Genomic DNA, 20,651 nt, shown 5'->3' with positions numbered 1-20,651 from the left:
CCCCAAACTAACTATAAAGGACCTATGAAAAAAGATGCTGTCTGCATCCAGAGAAAGAGCTCATAAATAGAAGTATGTATAGAATAATTTTACATGTATATGTATACACACACACACACACACACACACACAGAGCTATTTGTGTCTTATGGTAGCCATCTAGGGTGGGGAGAAGGAAGAAAAGAAGGAAGAAAAAGAATTTTAACATGATAATTTTGTTGTATATTTGAAAGGAATAGCAAGCTGTACATAGTAGATTTGCAGTTTCATGTGTAATCACCTTTTTATTGTATTATGTTATGGAAATGTTTTATTCCATAAATTAAAAATAATTTTTTAAAAAAACAATAAATCAAACCTGATTTGTTGTTGGGAAAGCCCCAGTTGCTGGGAAACATTGAAGGCAAAAGGAAAAGGGGATGCAGAGGATGAGATGGAGAGATAGTATCATTAAAACAATGAATATGAACTTGTACAGACTTTGAGAGATAGTGGAGGATAGAAAAGCCTAGCAGGCTATGTATGGTCCATGGGGTCAAGAAGAGTCGGACAGGACTGAATGATTGAACAACAATAACAAAGAAAGGGGTATAAATAAATGTTCTTGCAGAAAATTTAACAACTGGCTGTAGCAATTTGAATGGCTCCAGCTTGAATTCCTGGGTGGGATGTGTATCAAAAGAAACTGCAGAGCAGTTAGATATATGGTACAGTGGAAAGCGTCCTGGATCTGGAGTCAGAGGACCTGAGTTTAAATCCAGGGCTGGCATTTCCTAACTGAATGACCTTGGCCAAATCACTTACTCTTCCTGGGCTTCAGTTTCCTCATGTGTCAAATGAAAATGTTTGCCTTAAAGTTTCCTCCAGGTCTGAATCTGTGATCCTGGGAAGTTACAGGTAAGAGGAGAACCAAGAGAGACATAGAACAGTTTCACAAAAGCCCAGATAGGAGAGCTAACCAGGAGGAGACAGTAATCAAGAGTGTCAAATGTTGTGGAGGGGTAGAGAATAATGAAGATCTAGAAAAGGTTGTCAGATTTGGCAATTAAGAGATCATTGTTAACTTCGGAGAGATTGGTTTTAATTCAGTGATGGGGATGCAAACTATACTGTGAAAGGTTGAGAACTGAATGAGAAGAAAAGTTGAAGCAATAGATCTAGACTTTCACTACTAATGGGAGGAGAGATATGATGATATCTCGGGGGGATGATAAAATCTAGAGGTTTTTTTTAATGGAGAAGATTTGAAGGTGTTTATAAGCATCAGGAAAGTAATCAATATATAGGGAGAGATTTAGAATTGAAGAGAAGGAAATGATAGTGGGTGTAATCTATTGGAGAAGCTATGAGTGATGCAAGGGCACATGTAGAAAGCTCTCCTTGTTGAAGAGAAGATCATCTCTTCATCAGAAACTAGAGTAATAGGGATGATGTCAAGGGGTTTTGAGATGATGAAACTGGGAAAAGGGGAAGGTTTATTGTTTCGGTAAAGAATGAAGTGTGGTCCTCACTTGAGAAGATGTGGGGAAGGGTTGCCATGAGTGTTTCCAGAAGGTTTGAAAAGCAGGGTAGCAAATCAATTATGGAGGAGTAGAATGATTGCTTTGCTACAGTGAGGGCTTAGTCGATTTTAGACAACATGAATTTGTCAGGAACCCAGTCGGTATAGTTGTGTGATTTAGCCCATTTTCATTGGGTACTGTGTGAATCGGGGCAAAGAAGACAGAGGATGGAAGTGATGTAAGGTTGGAGTTTCTCAAAGCATAAATGTGAAGAGGACAGGGAGAGCAAGGGATTTGAGAGCAGAGGGAAATGTAAAGCTGATGTGGCTACAAGTAGTGTGGTTCAGTGGACAAAGCACTGAAATTGGTGTTTTGGGTTCAATTGGTATGGGTTCAAATCCCAACTACCCATACATCCTAGCTGTGTGATCTTAAGCAGATCATTTAGCTTTCTTGAATCTTATCTTCCTCATATGTAAAACTAAGGATGAGGGCTTGATGATCTCTCAGGCATCTTCCAGCTTGAAATTAAAGTTTTATATGCTATGAACTACAGAGATGAGTTTGGGAAGGGAAGAAAGTGGCGTTACAGCAAATGTGATGACGTGGGGGAGTACTGAATAGTGGAGGGATTGGAAGGTCCAGGGAAGATGAATAGTTTTAGAAGGAATAAAGCATAGGGAGAGAGGAAATGATGGGTGGTAATGAACTTAGCAAGGGAGTTTGGAATTTCGGATTGCTGAAATGAAATATTTATGGAAGGGGGAGGGGCCATGATCAAGGATGTGACCATCTCTGTGTATAACTGAGCTGGTGTGGATGTAAGTCATGGGTTTGTGGAAATTAAAGAACTGGGAGGTTAGGCTGTCTGATATGATATCAACATGTATGTTGAAGTCCCTTAATATAAGGACGGGAGTTGAAGTTGAAAAGAAGACTGTGAGTCAGCTATTAAATTCCTTGAAAAAGGAGAGAAAGCAACCTATGGGTCAATAGGTAACTAGGATTTTGACTGGGTGATGAATTCAAATGGAATGAATTTCAAAGGAGATGTTACTGAGTAATGGCAGCAGAGGGAGCGTATTCTGACTCCTCTAAGATCAGCATGAGAGCAAGCAAAGTCAGTGCTGGAGAGTGTCTTGAGAGGCGGTGTCATCTGGGTATGAAGGAAAATGTGGGAGACGAGGACTGGGGAGGGGGGGAAGCAATTCTCTGTAAATGACAGTAGATGGAGGTTGCCTGGGAGGAAAAGGTATGAAATGAGGGAAAGTTTGTTAACTATGGAATAGGAGCTCCAGAGAGCACAATGGAAGGGGTAGGCAGGACTAGAGTGCAACATAAAAGTTCATTCTGGATAGGGGACACTGATAATCCTGCTTAAACTTAGTAGTTTCTGCAGAAGAGGAAGCCATCTGTGTCTTGGTTCCACCCACAGGCAGTAGTTGAGGGTGAGGGGGTGGGAAGTGGGAGAGGTGAAATCCAGCCTTTATCTGCCTTAGGTCAATCTGTATGGATGGGGTTGGGGAAGGAGGATAATGATCTAGTATATCGTGCTGCCATTGAGTTGGCACACCAGGGCTTGCTTGGGGCTGCTGCTAATCAGCTGATATTCTATATCCTTCAGTAAAATTCTTTAGCCTTCTAAATATTGTTTGTGTCAACTTCCATACCTTGTAATTAAAATGCAAGCACTGATTATTTGTTGCATTAGGTTAACACAAACACGCTACTGCTTCATGTAACCTTAAAAATATAAAAACAAACAAAATCTCCCCTAATTATTGTATACATTTTCCACATGCGCCTTACACTATTTGAATGGGTCAAAGGGGGGAACTCTCCTTTAAAATTTCCAACTAACATTAGGTACGATGGCAGCAGGGTGAAACTGTGTCATTTATCACCAGGTGAAAATTCCAGTTTAATTGTCTTTAGGGTTACCATTTCCTATCATCTTAAGATTGTCCTTGCCCAAGATGGTCAAAGTCATTATCCCGTCTTTTCTTTCTATACATCTACAGATGGGGAAAGCTGTGGGTGTCATTTCTCCCACTAGCTCTAGACTCTTCTGGTATGATCAGGAATGATGCACGCAGATGTTCTCCCCAGGTAGTGTTCCAGGCACTCCATCATGTGCCTCAAACAACGACAATTTGTTTTTTTTCTCTTGATGACAGAAATATGTTCCTCTCTTTTAAATAATGCCTCGGATACACAAATCATCACCACCACAATTCATCCATGCAGCTTGTGCCCTAATTTACTGAGATTAAATATATTCTGGAGCCCCATTTCAGACTCCGTTCTTTCCTGAGATGGATCTTTAGTTGCCTATAAGGTACTTATAGGTACTTATAGGCAACTTATCATACATTGGTACCTCACTGGGGCTTCACTCACAACCCATCCAAACTTGAGCTCATTCTTACCCTTGTAAGTGTTTTTCCTTCTTACTTCACTGTTTCTGTTAGTGTATTACCTGTCTTCGTTAGTCACCTAGATTCCTGTGTTCAATGGAAGCTAGGGGGTGCAGTGAATAGAGGACCAGGCCTGGGTCAAGAAGACTCATCCTTCTGACTTCAAGTCTTGCCTTGGACCTTCACTTGTTGTGTGACCTTAGGCAAGTAGTTTAACCCTGTTTGCCTCAGTTTCTTCATCTGTAAAATGAACTTCAGAAGGAGATGGCAAGCCACTCCTTTGTCAAGAAAACCCCAGAATGGGATCATGAAAAGTCTGAATGATTGAACACTAAACTAAAACATCAAAATCATGATGTTTCTTTTCTTCTTCCCTCTTCCTTCCTTCTCACATACAACCAGTTACTGAGTTCTGTTCATTCTTTCTCGCCATATATCTCACATAATCACTTCCACTCTATTCGTACTGCCACCATCTAACAATATATGGTCATCTGACAATAAAGACTATTAGGAGAGTTTCCTAACAGGTCTTCCCACTTACACTTTCTCACCTCTCCAATCCATCTTTGACCCTACTGCCAGAATGATTTTCTGTGTGCACAAATCTAGGCATTGCTGCTCTTCTGTTTAAAAAATATCCAATGGCTGCCTAACATTTAATCAATATGGTTCAGCATCAGTATGGTTTGGGGCATTTAGATAGTACAGTGGATAGAGTGCTGGGCCTGGAGTCAGGAAGACCTGAGTTCAAATCCGGTCTTAGACACTTACTAGTTATGTGACCCTTAACCCTATTTGCCTCAGTTTCTACATCTATGAAAATAAGCTGTAGAAAGAAATGGCAAACCATTCCAGTGTCTGTCAAGAAAACCCCCAAATAGGGTCACAAAGTCAGACGTGACTGAAACAACTGAACAACAACATTCTTTGATTGGCATGCGTGCAAGGCCCTGCACAATCTGGTGACCGCCTACAGGTCCAGTTTTATCACATGTAATGCTCTGTAATTTCTGCCTTATCCAAATGGAATTACTCTCTGTTTTCAAAATGCACATCCTGCTTTGCTGTCTCTGTGCTTTAGGTTCTGCAGTCTCCTACTTTTGGAAGGTCCTCCTTCCATTTCTTTTATGTGTAGATTTTTTTTTTTTTGGATCCTTTAAAACCCTATTCGAATGTTGTCTCTTTCATTAAAGTACTCCCAGAATCCTCTCCTTCTGTAACAACTTGCCTCTTCAAACATTATGTGGTTCTTTATTTTGCAGTCATTATGAACTGTATTATAGTTACACGAAATAACTACCTGTGGGCATAATGGATAGAGTGCTGTTGGGCTTGGAGTCAGAAATGCCTGAGTTCAAATTAGGTTCAGACACTTAATTAACTTAACATGACCATGGGGGAGTCACTTAACCTCTGTTTACTTCAGTTTCTGTAACTGTAAAAAGAGGATAATAATATCAGTTACCTTACAAGGTTGTTGTGAGGATCAAATGAGATAATGTTCGTAAATGTGTTTGGCACAGTGCCTAGCGCACAGCAGGCACCACATAAATGCATATTGCTGTCTTCTTCCTTTAACCTCCTAACCTAGGCTACAGCTTCTTGAGGGCAGGGCTTGTATTTTACTTAAACTGTGAATTTTTCTCAGTGCCTAGCAGAGAGTTCTATATACAATAAATATTTACTGTCTGTTGACTTTGAATTAATTACATAATACAGACTTTTAGAATCATTCTTTTTAGAACAAACCTTATTAAAACCTTGTCCCCTACTTATTCTATTGATTTATAGAATTATAGAATGTTGTAGGGGGAAAGGACCTTAGTCATTATCAAGTCCAAATGTTTTAAAATTGAGATCCATGAACTCGTTTTTTCATAAATATTTCAATAGCTGTATTTCAATATAATTGGTTTCCTGTGTTTTATTTCATGCTTTTAAAGACAATCTTCTGAAAAAATACTGAAGCCCAAAGGGATAAGAATACTTGTCTAAGGTCATGTAAGCAGTTAATGACATAGAATTAATATGCTTATTGAAATATTAGGTGGTTGCCTTTTACCAATATCTAATTTTAAACTATTAAATGGTATATTTCTTTAACATGATTGGCTGCAGATTATAACTGCATCTCCTTAGCAATACCTCTCCCCTCGAATGATGCTCTAAGATTTTTTGGCATCCGTGTTGCTTACCCAGTCATCACCTCTTATGGAATGATTTTAGTAACTTTCCTATGGGATCTCCCCAGTGCCATACACATAATGAGGAACTTGGCATCCTAATCTTTTCCACTTTTGTTGACCTACTTCCCGAGCATCATTTGAAGATACCAATTTGCCATTTTAGCTTGACCCGAGGACTGTGGGTGATAGACTGTGAAAATTTGGGTTTATTCTCAGTAATGTAGCCATATGCTACATAGCTCTGCCCATGAAATGTGAACCTCAATCCAAATCCTATCTCTCAGACAGACCCAAGTGAATGAATACTTGTCCCAACAATGTTTGTGCTGTGGAAATTGTAATACCGTTTTATTACCACTGCTTCAGCCTCAGCCCACTTCATAAATGGGTCAATCAGAGTGAGTAGGCTGTCCTAAGGAATGGGCCAATATTACAGTCTTTTCCATGGCTCTCAGATCTGTTGATGGCACAATTTAGCCTTGTTTCTTCCCTATGGGTATATTTTACTAAGTGCAAATTAAATAAGGACAGCCGTATTTGGAAGTGTCTTTCTCAATAGCAGCCTACTATCTTTAACTGCAAGCAGTTATGTTGGAGCTCAGTTATGTTTGAGCACTGACATCCATCTGCTGAGACATCATGATGATACATGTACAAAACCTCATCCTTCTGGCTATTTGGTACCACCCATAGTCATTAATCTTGAGGACAGGCTATTGAGAAGGGGAATTGGTTTGGTGAGTGCAAAAGCACTAGATTTAGTGACATTAAATCTGGGTTCAAATTTTGACTTCAATATTTGTTAGCTGTGTGACCATGGAAAGGTACTTACCCTCTACGAGTCTCAGTTTCTTCATTTACAAAATACTTCTACCGCTTATCTCACAGTATATTGTGAGAAAAAACATGTTTTACAACTTAAAACATCATATAAATGTGAACCATTATATAGTATTATTTTTACCTGCAATAAAATATTTAGAAAAGTACCTGCTCCCATTCTCCCTCTTGTTCTTCAATACAGGCAGCTGGGTGGTACAGTGAATAGAGGAATATCTTCTCCCAACTTTCCTTTTTGCTCCTTAATTATATATGACTAAATTGGTGGTTTTGAATGGACTTTTACCGCTAACTTGCACCATGGGTGATAGCGAGTCACTGCTATGAATACACTTAATATTTATGAACTAAGGAAAATGGACTCCTAGGTTCCTGGTTGTATAAGCTGAACTACTACCTGAGGTGATCAGGAACATGTGGAGAGTTCAGATCCAGGATGGAAGTGTCAAGCTATTTGCCAAAATATGGGAACGATATTGTAGAACACAGAGGAGTAGTGAGAGGCTAGGGAAGGAGAAGGGGTAGAGATAGACCTTTTTTTTCCCATGTTCCTTTTCCTTCCTCTTTAAATTCAAAGGTTGTAGATGCACAATTATGTTCTCTAATCGTTTTCTTACTCTGGAAAGCTGGAAGAGCTTATTAGGAAAAGGCTTTGGTTTGTGAGACAGCCAGGTGAAGCATTCCACCAGAGAGGAGCATTTGAAATTTTCTATGCAATTTGACTTATGTTTAATAAACTATGTGGCTATATTGAATGTTACTGAGCTGAGTCACTTATGGATGCAGTAGTTGGTTGGATGGTTGGATGGATGGATGGATGGATGGATGATGATGGATGGATGGATGGATGGGATGGATGGATGGATGGATGAAAAAGCATTAAGGGCTTACTATATGCAAAGCACTGTAGATACAAATAGAAAAAAAATAAGATGATCTCACTTCTGAAGAGCTCACATTGTAATAGGGGGGAGGAGGGACATTAGAAGACTGAGGAGACACTCTGCAGTGATCATGATGAGTTTACACCTCAACCCCAAACCATTCCTGAGTGGAGTGGCCTGGAAGCCAATGATGGTGAAGCTTAAGTGCAGAATAGAGTACAAAGGTTACTTGATTTCCATAGATGGCTGTATGAACATGCAACTTGCAAACACAAAAGTGTGCAGAGATGAGGCATTATCTGGACATCTTGGTGGAGTTTTAATAAGGTACAAAACTTTTCTTTTATATCAGAAGTGTCAGAGAGGAAGACGGGGGAAATGTGAGAGTAGTATTTTTTATGGGATAGGGGTGGGGATATTTTTATATGTTTCTAGAAATTACATACATAAAATACATAAAAGATTTCAGCTGCAAGTCAGATCAAAAGGCTCCGTGGTCCTGAAGCAAAGCAATTGGTTTGTATCTTCTTGAATAGTATTTCTGCTGATAAATAAATATCCGTTTTTTAATGGTGAGTTATTTGAAAGTGGTAAGGACTTTGGTGATGCTAACTTTCTCCTCTAGATCTTCAGTAACTGTGGCTGCTGAGGCAGCAGGGCTTTCAGCCCCTGGAGATGCAGTTGCCAGATAGAGAACGAGAAATATCCCCATCATAGGGCGGAGACAGAGCTGTAATGATTTCTGTATTTTCACAGTCCAGAACCAGATTTCCAAATTGTTTAACACCAAACCTGAGTCAACGAGTATTTACTGCTTTCTCAGTCACCTGAATCAGCAAAATAGGTTTGGTACAATGGAGAAGATCACCTGCTTAGGCTCATAGTGAGGGTCTCCCTCACTGATTAATTAAAATGATACCATGTTTTTCTGTAGGCTTGAATAAAGCAGGATATGAGCCAAGCGTGGGTTGACTGCTTATTTAGCACCTCAAGTATAACCTTGGATACCTGCCTAGTCCACAATGAGCTTGCATCATTTGTCACACTTAGCAAGACTAGTTCTCCAAGAACTGCAATCCTTGAAGCTTTTCCAGCATGGCAAGACCTTCTAGAGGCTGGGCCCCTTTGACACGGCCTTTGAGACCCCAGTATTTCTGATGCCATTATAAGGCATTTAGAGTGAACTACAGTGATATTCAAGGATCAATCATCAACATTCAATGGCAAAGTACAGACAGTTCCTGCTTTACTAAGTGGGCCATCTGCAGACCTCTGTTTAAAGCGATTTTGAACTAATGAGAATTTGACCAGTGATGTGGGCAAGGGAGGAAGAGAAAGAGGCAGCCGAGTAGAATGCCATGGAGGGAGAATGCCACGCCAAGGACACGTAAGCACCGGGGACAGAGAAGCCAGAACAGGAGGAGGAACAAAGGGGGGCAAAGGGTGGTCTTGCTGGAACAAGTGGGAGTAAGGCAGATACATGGGGGCTGGACCCAGACACAGCCAGGAGAAGACAGGTGACACATGAGGGCTAGGGGTAGACACAGGGTACCCAAACAGATGGAGGGAAGGCAGACACCAGGGGCTGGACACAGGCCAGGGATGGGATGGTCAAAGGTCTCTCCTCTTCGGAAGTCTCAAGCCAAGGCCTGGATTTGGCTTCTGTAGTGGTGGAAGTTCTTCTGCTTTCCTTTGGATGTTTCTTTTTAACTTTTTTTTGGTGGTGATGGGGGTGAGGTTGGGTGTGTCAGACCTCTGAGGTGAGGGGCAGGAGGAGAGAGAAAGAGAGAGGGAGAGAGAGAGGGAGAGAGAGAGAGAGAGAGAGAGAGAGAGAGAGAGAGAGAGAGAGAGAGAGAGCGTGAGAGCACAGGACTATATAGTAAAGTTAACACAAGTGGGTTTTTTTCCTTCTTTATGTCAGAAAAGATTAGAATTTGTTAGTTAACTGAGGATGTCAATAGAGTAATCATAGAATTTCTTTGTATTTTTCCCTTTAACAATATAAAACAATCAACTAGATTTAAAAAAAACCCAACAACACACTGAATTGATAACTGTTTTGCTATTTGGACAGATACTTAATTCCTTTGAGCATGTTTTATTTATTCCATTCTAATAATGGGAAAATGATGTCAGTTATTGTGTTCATTATGTTCTTGACAGCTGAGTAGCAACTTTTCATTTATATGTAAACTAAAATATGGGCCATCTTCTTCCTTAGAATATGATTTTGTATAATAATTTGTTAGAGATTGAACCTTAGATCAGCTGAGAAACGGAGCACCACTGATACCATGTCCTACAGCAAACTTCATGGCCCTCCAGAGAAAGGACACTGAGGCCTAGCTCTTCATGAGGCTCCGTATTCTCACACTGTGCCTCACTACCGTTGTACTCTGTGTGCACTCTTGTACTGTCTACTTTTTGTGATGGGGTGCGTGCTTGTGCTTGGACCCCGATTTCTCCCCAGCCTCAGAAACACCATCCCTGACAGCTTCTCCCCAGCCCAAGGACCCTGTGCCTAGCCATTACTCATCAGTGGGCCCCAGCAAGACCCTTATCTCTTCCCCTGGTGCAGTTCCAAACAGCCCATGAAGGCATTATTAGTTTGAACTGCCTTTGCACTGGGTCATAAAGACATTCTTACCCACTGGGCTATCTGTACTACCACCCTACCTCATTATCTACAACCTGGGCTCCTCATTAACTGTATTCTAGACTTAAGATGTGTGTATACTCCCTACATCTATCTTGTCAAACAAGACATTGATTGGTGGCAGACTGGACAACTCTCAGTTGTCCCTGACCGCTAGTTAACTTAGTGATGTAGCAGGCCAAAAACCACATCTCCATGTGGTCCCCCTTGTGGGCTTTTCCTGGTGAAGTCTGGGTAAACCAGCTATACAGTAGATACAAAAAGTGCTTGTTCCTTTAAGAACTGACCACTCCTTAACCACTGCCTAATCCCACCCTGAATCACCTAGCTAGCATATTTGGCACATGTTTTATTGTATTTTATCCTATATAAACTTTAACTACTTTAAGATTGCAGGATCCTTAAGAATCTTTGCCCACTGAAAAGTGTAGCAATAAACTTTTTGCCAACTTGACTTAAAGAATGCTTGAGACTGTGAATTCATTCCAGACGACCCATCCTGCACTTTAGTCTTTGAGGGGTCACAACCTTTCAGAATGCAACATTTGTACTGTGTCTACTCTCCCCACCCCTTATAGATTCTCTACATATCTGTAGGCAAGTGCATCCCTGGTGTAGGACAAAATGCTTTATCACTGCTATTCTACCATTGGAGTAAATGCCTTTGTCAGGGAACTGGGTCTGCTGACTGATTATTGAGGGTATTTCTCCTTAGATAGCAGGTGCAATTCTTGGGATCACTGAACTTGCTAGTGCCATTGTAATTTGGGCAAGTAAGCCCTGATACGGGTACTTAATATTAGTTATATAGGCTAATCTGTAACCTGTAACAGTAATGACTCAAAGTTCTCTCTGACAGCAATGTTTGCCTTTATGTCTCTCAGATATGTTGGTTGATATATTATATTTAGGTATTAGGGAGTGGCAAGCTACTTTTGCACTAAATTAATAATGTTTGTTTATTTTTTTTTTATTCTAATATTTCTCTTCATCTGTAAAATTCTTTCATTTCTCCTCCTTTACCACCAGGTACCAGTTTTTTGTGTTCTTTTTCTGCTAAGGTGCTGAATAATAATTCAGATATCAGCAAACAAAACTTAAAATTATTCTCTTTCCAACATGTATTGGTATTTATTGGGAATGCTTAAGTATAGGATGGTACTGGTAAATGTTTTAACAGTTGTCTTACTGAGAAAAATTATATATGTGTATGTGTTGATGCACACAAATTTATGTATATATATATATATTTATATCTCACTTTTAAGTTTTATCTACATTATTAACATTTTCTTCATCGCTCCCTTAAGTCTAGACAATAAAAAAAATTAATTCAAGGCCTGATATATAGCATTTGCATGTGAGCTTGTATAAGCTGGCTCCAGAATACCCCTGCTTGGGGGCAGTTAGGTGGTGTAGTAGATAGAGCACCAGCCCTGGATTCAGGAGGACCTGAGCTCAAATCCGACCTCAGACACATAACACTTCTAGCTGCATGACCCTGGGCAAGTCACTGAACCCCATTGCCTAGCCCCCTTAAAAAAACAAACAAACCCAGAATGCCCTTGCTTAGGGAAACCACTTTTTAAGCTTCAAAGAAATTAAATTCTAATAATCAAATAATAGACAGTGGTACTAATTGGCAGCTAGGGTACCTTCTGAATTCCTATCAAGTGGATAGTCATTTAAGGCTTTTGTTGTTCAGTCCTTCAATAGTATCCAACTCTTTGTGACCCTGTGGACCATAGCACACTAATGCTGTCCATGGGGCTTTCTTGGCAAAGATACGGGTGTGATTTGCCATTTCCTTTTCCACATTTAAGGCCAGCCTTAATTAAATACTAAACTTATCATTATTGCTCTACCCATGCCTACCCCCAACACACACATAAAACCTTTATAATTAGCTGTATTGAGGTTTCCTAGTCATTTTGCAAGGTGGAGGATCTACTTTTCATTTTTCTGAAGTTTTGAGATAACTTGGAATCTGAGATTATCGGTTCAAAGGGGTACATTAAAGGTCCCCTAGTCTAACTCCCCTCAGGTTGCAGAGGCAGAATATTAGTCTCTGTAGACATCCAACTTGAAAGTAAGATAGTTATGCCTGAAAGGGAGAAGAGGCACACAGCTGCCCGTAAGGTTTAATTACTCTCTGTGCTGTAAGGGGGCATTACAATGTTGGCAATCATTGTTTGGCATACCAATGTGAGATCTGGTCCCTGGGTATTTGTAATGGCACAGATAAAAAGTAGAATGTAGAACATGAGAAATGTAAAGAGAACTGAAGGAATTGAGTGATTTTCTGACTGGATATAGATCCCTGGAGATTTGGATTTGCCCGGAGGGTGAGCCTTAATTTGTGGAAGCTCAGAATGGGTGACAGCAACTGAGTAGAAGCTGGCATGCTCTTTTGGTGTTAAAGAATCTTGTTGTGTATTGCTCTTAATCTCTGTACTCTCAAGTGCAGTGTTATTAGCGTTTGGGAAGCAATGAAGTAAACGTTAACTTTAATTGGTTAACAAAATTCTGCGCTATCCACGCTACAAAAAAAGGAGAGGATGTGGGGATAACGTTGATATAGGAGGAAGGAGAAGGACAAGAGTAAGAAGACTTAGCTTAGGGAGTGGTTGAGATTTAAAATGAGTATTAGTAGGGCTAGAACAGTGTTGTTGTTCGGTCCTTTTTTCAGTTGCGTTTGACTCTTTGTGACCCCATTTGGGGTTTTCTTAGCAAAAATACTAGAACAATTTACCATTTCCTTCTACAGTTCATTTTACAGATGAAGAAACTGAGGCAAACAGGATTAAATGACTTGCCCAGGGTCACGCAGCTAGTTAAGCGTCTACAACCAGATTTGAATTTAGGAAGATGAGTATTCCTGACTCCAGGCCTAGCACTCTGTCCACAGGCCACCTACTTGCCCCCGAGGCTGAACAGAATCACTAGCCATGGAGGCCATTCCTCTTTTCAAAATCAAGATCACTTTTCCAAACTGTTAGGTTGGGGTGGGTAGGTAGATGTACAAGATCCTCTCAGAGAAAGGGGCTAAAGCAACAATAAAATTATTGGATATTTTCAAGTACAAATCCCACACAAAGAGTCACTTTTTTGGTAAGTTCAAATCAAAGTCAACAGTGCAAGACCAACATGGTGAATTTGCTCTGACTAAATGCGTCACAAAAATGGCTTGATCTTATAAGATTGAATTTGAATCAGTGTGAGGATCTTGACATGGGCATGATCTAAGACCATCAACAGTCAGGATAGGCTCATGGCACAGGTTGCATTGTTATGCTGCTCACTGTACTTGAACACGTACTGTGTAAAATACAAGGTTAAATATTTCTGTCTTGAATTCAAAAGCATCTGCTATACTTCTTGATGTCATTTATTTTGGTAATCATATTTGGTATATGACAAAGTACAACTTTAAAAGTAAATCACTGAAGAGTTCTTATAGCTAATTATTTAAAACTTTCAACAAATTTAAATTCAATTGTCATCATTTTTGCCTCAGATTTTTAAAAAGCGAAATAATATTCCTTTTTGATAGATAAGTAGGTAACTTGAAGAGAAAATTCACTAGCTCAGCTGAAACTAGTACAAGCAAAGAAAATTGATAGATCAACTAGCAGATATATAAAATAAAAAGCTCAGATCTTAAAAATGTGACACATTATGTTTATCGTTGTGATTTACAGTGCTGTAATTGATAGAAAAGAAAGAATGCTATACTTGCATTGGACAAATGTGTTAGTAACAGGTACTATGAAGGCTCAAAGCTGAAAGTTTGCATGGTGAATATTTTGGCAAGACAAGATAATTTTTCCAGACAAAATTAGAAAACATAGCAAAAACAAATGTACAGTTTTTGACATCAAAAGGATTTTTTATGTTATATAAAGTTCTGTACAGAATTATAAAGTATAAAGAGCCATATTCAATAGAAGAAACACGGGTGATACCCATAGCTATTGATAGGGTTAAAAAAATGCTTGAGTGGGTCATATGTGGAACAGGTCTGAATGGGCTAATTTGTGGGTAATAAAATAGGAAGTAGAATAGCCCATGTGTCTGAAAACCTATGTGATCATTCCAATTTTCTGCTATACCCTAAAGGCCATTGGGTTTTCCCAACCACATTCCTCTATGTCTTGTTTTCCACAATCAGAACATGAGCTTCTTGGGAGCAGAGACTCTTACTTTTCTCTTTGCATTTCCAGCATTTAGAATAATATTTGGCATATAATAAGTTCTTAATAAATGCTTTTTCATGTATCTATTCATCTTTGAGGAGCTAACATCCTCATATTTTGCAATACAAGCGAATGAAGCAACAAGTATATTTAAAGATTTGATTGCATATCTATATGTTCTTAAAATTGATATTAGGAAAGATCTTTTACTTTGCAAATCATTCAACAGCAATGCAACATTAAGGGATTTTCTCAATAATTAATGGATTTTTTAAAAATCACATAATGTGGGAGAATTATATTGGGCTTTGTGCTGATGAAACTTAGTTAATGTCAAAACAAACCACAGGTCTAGTTTAAATAGTTAGGGCACATGGAATGCTTCACAATTATTTATATAAAGACATGTAGTTGAGTCAAGAGCTACATTCAGTTTTTCTAGCTACTACAAGAGTATAACACCTTGTTACAATAATAAGCCCATTTTCAGCTTAGGGGGCAATATAATGATCCCTAAGATTCATGTAGTTCCCTGTTCTTTAGTTTTAGGGAGTTTATTTTAGACAATTATAAGTTCAGTCACAATTTCTCCAAGTTCCCATTTAGGAATAATACTAACATTTAGGCAGAGAATTGCCTAACTTTACTTAGTTTTAGTTTAGCCCTGACCTTCTGTGGCTGAGGCAAAATTAAATTTACTAGAAACATCTAGATAATGAAAAGGGAGATTATATTATAATGTCTATGCATGAACAGTCATGGGGGAGAGGGATTGGGGAAGGAGTTGACCTTTTTTTCTTGCTGTTTCCCTCATCCCAAGTCTTCTGTTTTGAGATGGCAGTGTGGCCAATCACTGTCTTTGATACATCCCTTCTCTACTGCAGTTCAGTTTTCCTTTACTCCTAATGAATGTGCTACAATGTTATCTTTATTCCATCTTCTTTAATTCAGACCCTCAGAATCTCCCTTTCTGGTTCTGGGATATTTTTTCCCCCCTTTTCTTTTTTCTTTTTGGCAATTGGGGTCAAGTGACTTGCCTAGGGTCACACAGCTAGCGTCAAGTGTCTGGATCCAGATTTGAATTCAGGTCCTCCTGCCTCCAGGGTCAGTGCTCTATCCACTGCCCCACCTAGCTACCTGTAGTTTTTTCCCTCTTAAACAAGTTCTTTGTGGCATGAGCCAATTTCACACAATGGCTTTGATTGATTCAAGGTGGTATACAGGTCCTGTTCACATTCAATACCGATTGTTTAACTTTCAAGGGTCAATAAACTATGGACCAACAGCCACATTCAGCCTATTATTTGTTTTGTATAGCCTTTAAGCTAATAATAGTTTTTATGTTTTTCCTGTATTTAACAATATAAAAACCACTCACTAAGGCTTTTTACAAAATGGTGTTACAGTATGATGGCAGAGTATGATGCACTCTCATACTATTGAGAAATACACTGGCTTTCTTGTGGTAAAGTACTTTGAAGAGTATTAGAACAAAAATTTAAAAATGCTGCTTTTTTAGTCACTATAAAAATTAATCAAATTTGTTTTATAAACTAATTTTTCTCCTGAAACTTGAATGTTTGTCAGATATTTTTGAAAAACTTATAACTTTAAATAAATTTGATCTACAAAGATAACCTAACTGGGTTAATGGGAAAAGTTAGGGGTATAGATTATAAATTTACAAAAGGATATTCTTTATGATATTCATAATTTATGCAAATGAAATAGAAGAAAATAATGACTTGTTTATTGATCATCTGACTGGTATTCAGAAGCAATTGTCATTATATTTTAAAGACCTAGCCATTTCTATGTGTAAGTGGATAAGGGATCTTTTTTACCATGGGAAAATATGATATAATTGTTCTTACTTTACCTGAATAAGAACAAGTCATAATAGACTTGTTCTATGACAGAACATAGAAAGAAGTATTTTAACCAGGAAACCTTATTATATTTTAGCTACGAGTAAATAAAAAGTTCTTTGGTTTATCAAAGTGACATAAATTTTACCATTGTTTGTAACATCTTATTTGTGTGAAACAAGGTTTTCTTCTGTAGCTATTACAAAGACAAGATATTATCAACTTGAATTAGTGGTTGAAAAAGAAATAGAGGATACAGACTAGAATTGTTATTTAATCTGTATAGAGACCCTCCAGGAGGAGGAAACTCCCCCTACCGATGCAGGTTAGCACTTTCTATGTAGTTTAGTCTTACAGATTTACCTGAAATACTGAGAAGTGACTTGTGCAGTCATATACCCACCACATGTCAGAGGTAAACTGAAGTTTTCCTGGCTGTGAGACCACCTCTATATCCACTTTTTCACACTGCCTCTGAGTAGCAATAGCAATGAAGACACCACATTTTGAAAAAAGAAATTGTGTTAAAAAACAAACCCATCATATTTAATACTGTTTTTTATTGTTGGTAAGACAACAAGACATAGTAAGTAAAGAGCTGGCCTCAGAATCATGAAGATCTCTGTTCAAGTCTTGTCTCTGACACATATTGGTTGGTTCTCTACCAAGGTCCTTTAACTTCTCTATACACCCAGGCAACTCCTTAAGACTATAAATTCTAGGTCACTTGCCTATCTCTATGGGTATAAGGAGTTCTCCTTGTTGACAGTTTCCTGAAATCGCAGATCATTATTATCATTGTTATTATAATTATTGTGCATTATAAATAAGAAAACTTTGAAAGATTTTATCAATAAATGTTGGCATATTTTATAAATTTTCATTTACCTTTAAATTCTGTTTTGTGTCATAACCTGTAATAAGTTCTTAATTTTAGTTGAATTTTCTTCAGCTTGTATTTTATAGAAGCTAAAGAAAATTGTTTTTATAGATGATAGATTTAGACCAAGAGATTTTAAAGGCCATCTAGTCCAAACCTCCCATTTTACAGGTGAAGAAAATGAGGTCCAAACAAGTGATTAGTCCAAGGCTACACAGGTAGCATGGCTGGGGTTTGAACCAAGGTCTCATTACCAGTCGGTACTTTCCCCAGTGTATCACACAGCCCACTGTCTCTCGTTTTATAAGAACTGCAGGGGCAGGGAACAGAACTGGATGATAGAGATGGATCTTGACAAATACTTGGTTTAGAAAAAAAAAGTGTCTTGGAAATAGTTACATAAAGTTTGGAAACCACTACCTCAGAATGGTTGTTGAGAGAAGCTTGGGAAAACAATTAAGGAATTTAATTTAGCTGACCGCTAAAATTATAGTGCAGCAAAATCTCCTACGGCAGGTTACATTGTCTGTTTTTCAGTACCTACTTCTCTGCAGGAATTCATCATTATCTCTTCCCAGTTTCAAGGGATGCTAGAATTTCTCTGAGTGAAGGTCAGTGTAGAGAACCTAACCCTATGTGTTTGCAATGGGTTAGCCTCAAGCGGCTTAAATCATAGGTAAACTCAGAAGTTCTTTATTGGATTGGAAAGCTCTTTTACTGGAGAATAGACAGGTTCCTGAAAGTTAACAGCAGTTTGAAAGGGAAATGTCATCCCCTATAATAGGAGACAGAAGACACCGCCTGCCTAATGGTAGGCAGAGGATGAGACTTATTGCTGATGTGACTGGAACGGTTAAGGCATTTGAGAGATGTTTTGAAACTGGAGAAGATACAGCAAAGATTGACAAAGTAGAGCTATGGAAGGAAATTGGGTGTCAATGAAAGGTTAGAGGAACAGAGCCTGGCCAAAGAGCAACACTGGGAAAAGAAGGGAAAAAAAGCTGAGGCTCACTCACAAGAAATAGGAGGAGAAGGAGGAAGCAATGAGAAAGCAGCCATATGATGACATATTCAAAGGAGAATCATAACTGTGGAATGTAGAAAGAATTTCACCCTGGAGAAGTCTGTGTTTGGAAAGTGTAAAACTCACCATTTGAAGTCAAAAGTCAGAGCAGGCTCCCCTCTGGTAGAGTTTCCCCAAACTCCCAGGAGAAGTGAAGAAACGAGGAGAAGGTATTGTCAAACTATGGGGATGTTTGGTTTGAAAGGCGGACAGCTGTGCAGGGAAGGTGAAAGGGATTTAGATCTACATGTATTTGTTAACTACTCTTTGGGCTATGAAAGGGCTTCTAGACATTCCCTAGGTGCTTGCATTGTCTGGCAGGATGATGCAAGAGCTGATCCTCCCTGTTTGTGACAGATTGTAACCTCTCTTGGCTGTTCTCCCCAGTGGGAATATTAGCAAAGTGCAGAGCGGGGGGCTTAATGGAAGGAACTTGCTTGGAGATTTATCAAGTAAGACATAAACATTTACCTACGATTATTGATCTACTAATTGAAAACCTCCAAGGCTTCTAAATCTCTCATTTCCAAATGAGATAATAAATCAAATGAGATAATTAGTTACACAGTACTTAACACAGTATTCAGCACGTAGTAGGCACTTAATAATAAATGTTTATTCCCTCTCTTCCTCCCCGCCTCCAACCTTTTCACTTGACATTAGTCTCTAGGTCTGTTTCCAGGCCCCTTCCCTTTAAAATCTGAGAGAAAATTTTTATGCTTCAGCTGAGTGAGCGGGTACCATGTTTTCATCAGGTTTTGACCTTTCCTGCAGCTTTATTAATCATCTTACTATGAAACAGGTAGGTAGTAAAACTCTTTGCCCCATGGTGAAAAAAGAAGAAACTGGGACATTAAGAGATATAAGGAAAGAGCAATGGATGAAAAGGCAGGAAACCTCAGTTCTGATCTTCAATTTGCCAGATGAGGTCAAAGGTGCCTTCTGACCTAGCTGCCCCTGATAAATTCACGTCTTTAGGCCAGGATGAATTATATGATACAGTACTGAGAGAACTGGCAAATGTGATTGCCTAGCCATTGTCAATAATCCATGAAAGATCACAGAGACTACAAGAGGTACTGCAGGATTAGAGAAAGGCAAATATTTTCCCAATTTTCACAAAAAGGAAGAGAAGTCAGCAAATTATAGGCCAATGGCCTTGACTTTATATCCTGGCAAAACTCAAGTATGTATCTAGAAAATGGAACAATGATTGTCATTACAAAGAGCTAGAAAGAGTACCCCAGGTATCTGTGCTTCACCCATTTTTATGAATGATTTAGGGAAAAGTATAGATGAATCAATCAGCTAATCAACAAAGATGTATATAGTACCTAACATGTAGCAGTCATTGTGCTAGGTACTGGGTTAAGAAGACAAACATGAAGGAGTCCCTTCCCTGTTAGGACAGACAACACAAACATATATAAGTACATTAAAATATATAAGATAAATACTTGGTCATTAGAGGTGGATGGGGAGGTACTACCAGTTGGGAGAATCAGGAAAGGACTTGAGGAAGAGGCAAATAGGCTAGGTTTTGGAGGAAATGAGGAATTCTAAGAGATGGTGGTGGAGAGTTCTATTCTAGTTAAGAATATGCAAAGAAAGGAAATGGCAAGGAACAGCAAGAAGGGCTGTTCAAATCTGCAGAGAACACAAATCTTGGAGGGCTGCCTAATACACTGGATGATAGAAACAGAATTCAAAAAGACCGTGTCAGGCTGGCATATCAAAGTGAAGGGAGGGTGTGCTGGAGCCAGCTCATACCTGTGCTCTCTGAGAGCTGATTGTTAAATTTTCAAAGTGAGCATTTTATATCTCAGAAATTGGCAAATGCTACAGATCAGGACCTGATTAATCATTTTGTTGATTGTCTAGCCTTAAGAAAGCAAAGGAGAAAATGTTAAAAAATACAGATTAAACTTGGAAATGTGCCTTGAATATATATATTTTTTCCATTGAGCAGGTTGTTAAATATTTACTAATACAGCCTTGAATTTGAAGCTAACTAGATAGAATATGACTAGGGATAAGTCTAAAGCCTTGTACTTGGGTTTAAAAATCAGCTTTATAAACATTGTCCATGATGGAGGAGGCATGGTTAGAGAGCAGTTTTTCTGAAAAAGTCTAGGGATTTAAGTGTACTGCAAAAT

The 20,651-nt window shown here is 38.8% G+C and overlaps 1 protein-coding gene across 1 annotated transcript; it reads left to right on the top strand.

The window, feature by feature from the left end:
* Positions 1-7,965: 7,965 nt before the first annotated feature.
* On the top strand, positions 7,966-8,524 carry LOC144456408 (small nuclear ribonucleoprotein F-like). The gene is made up of 2 exons (XM_078151653.1): positions 7,966-8,159; positions 8,458-8,524. Exons 1-2 carry the CDS (start codon positions 7,966-7,968, stop codon positions 8,522-8,524), a joined length of 261 nt encoding a protein of 86 aa, XP_078007779.1.
* The last annotated feature ends 12,127 nt before the right edge of the window (positions 8,525-20,651 follow it).

The sequence above is a fragment of the Phascolarctos cinereus genome, unplaced genomic scaffold (assembly GCF_003287225.1).
Source record: "Phascolarctos cinereus isolate Bilbo 61053 unplaced genomic scaffold, phaCin_HiC Scaffold_3;HRSCAF=262, whole genome shotgun sequence".
Lineage (NCBI taxonomy): Eukaryota > Metazoa > Chordata > Mammalia > Diprotodontia > Phascolarctidae > Phascolarctos > Phascolarctos cinereus.
Note: the sequence above shows the minus strand (reverse complement) of the source record. Positions and strands in the feature narration are given on the sequence as shown.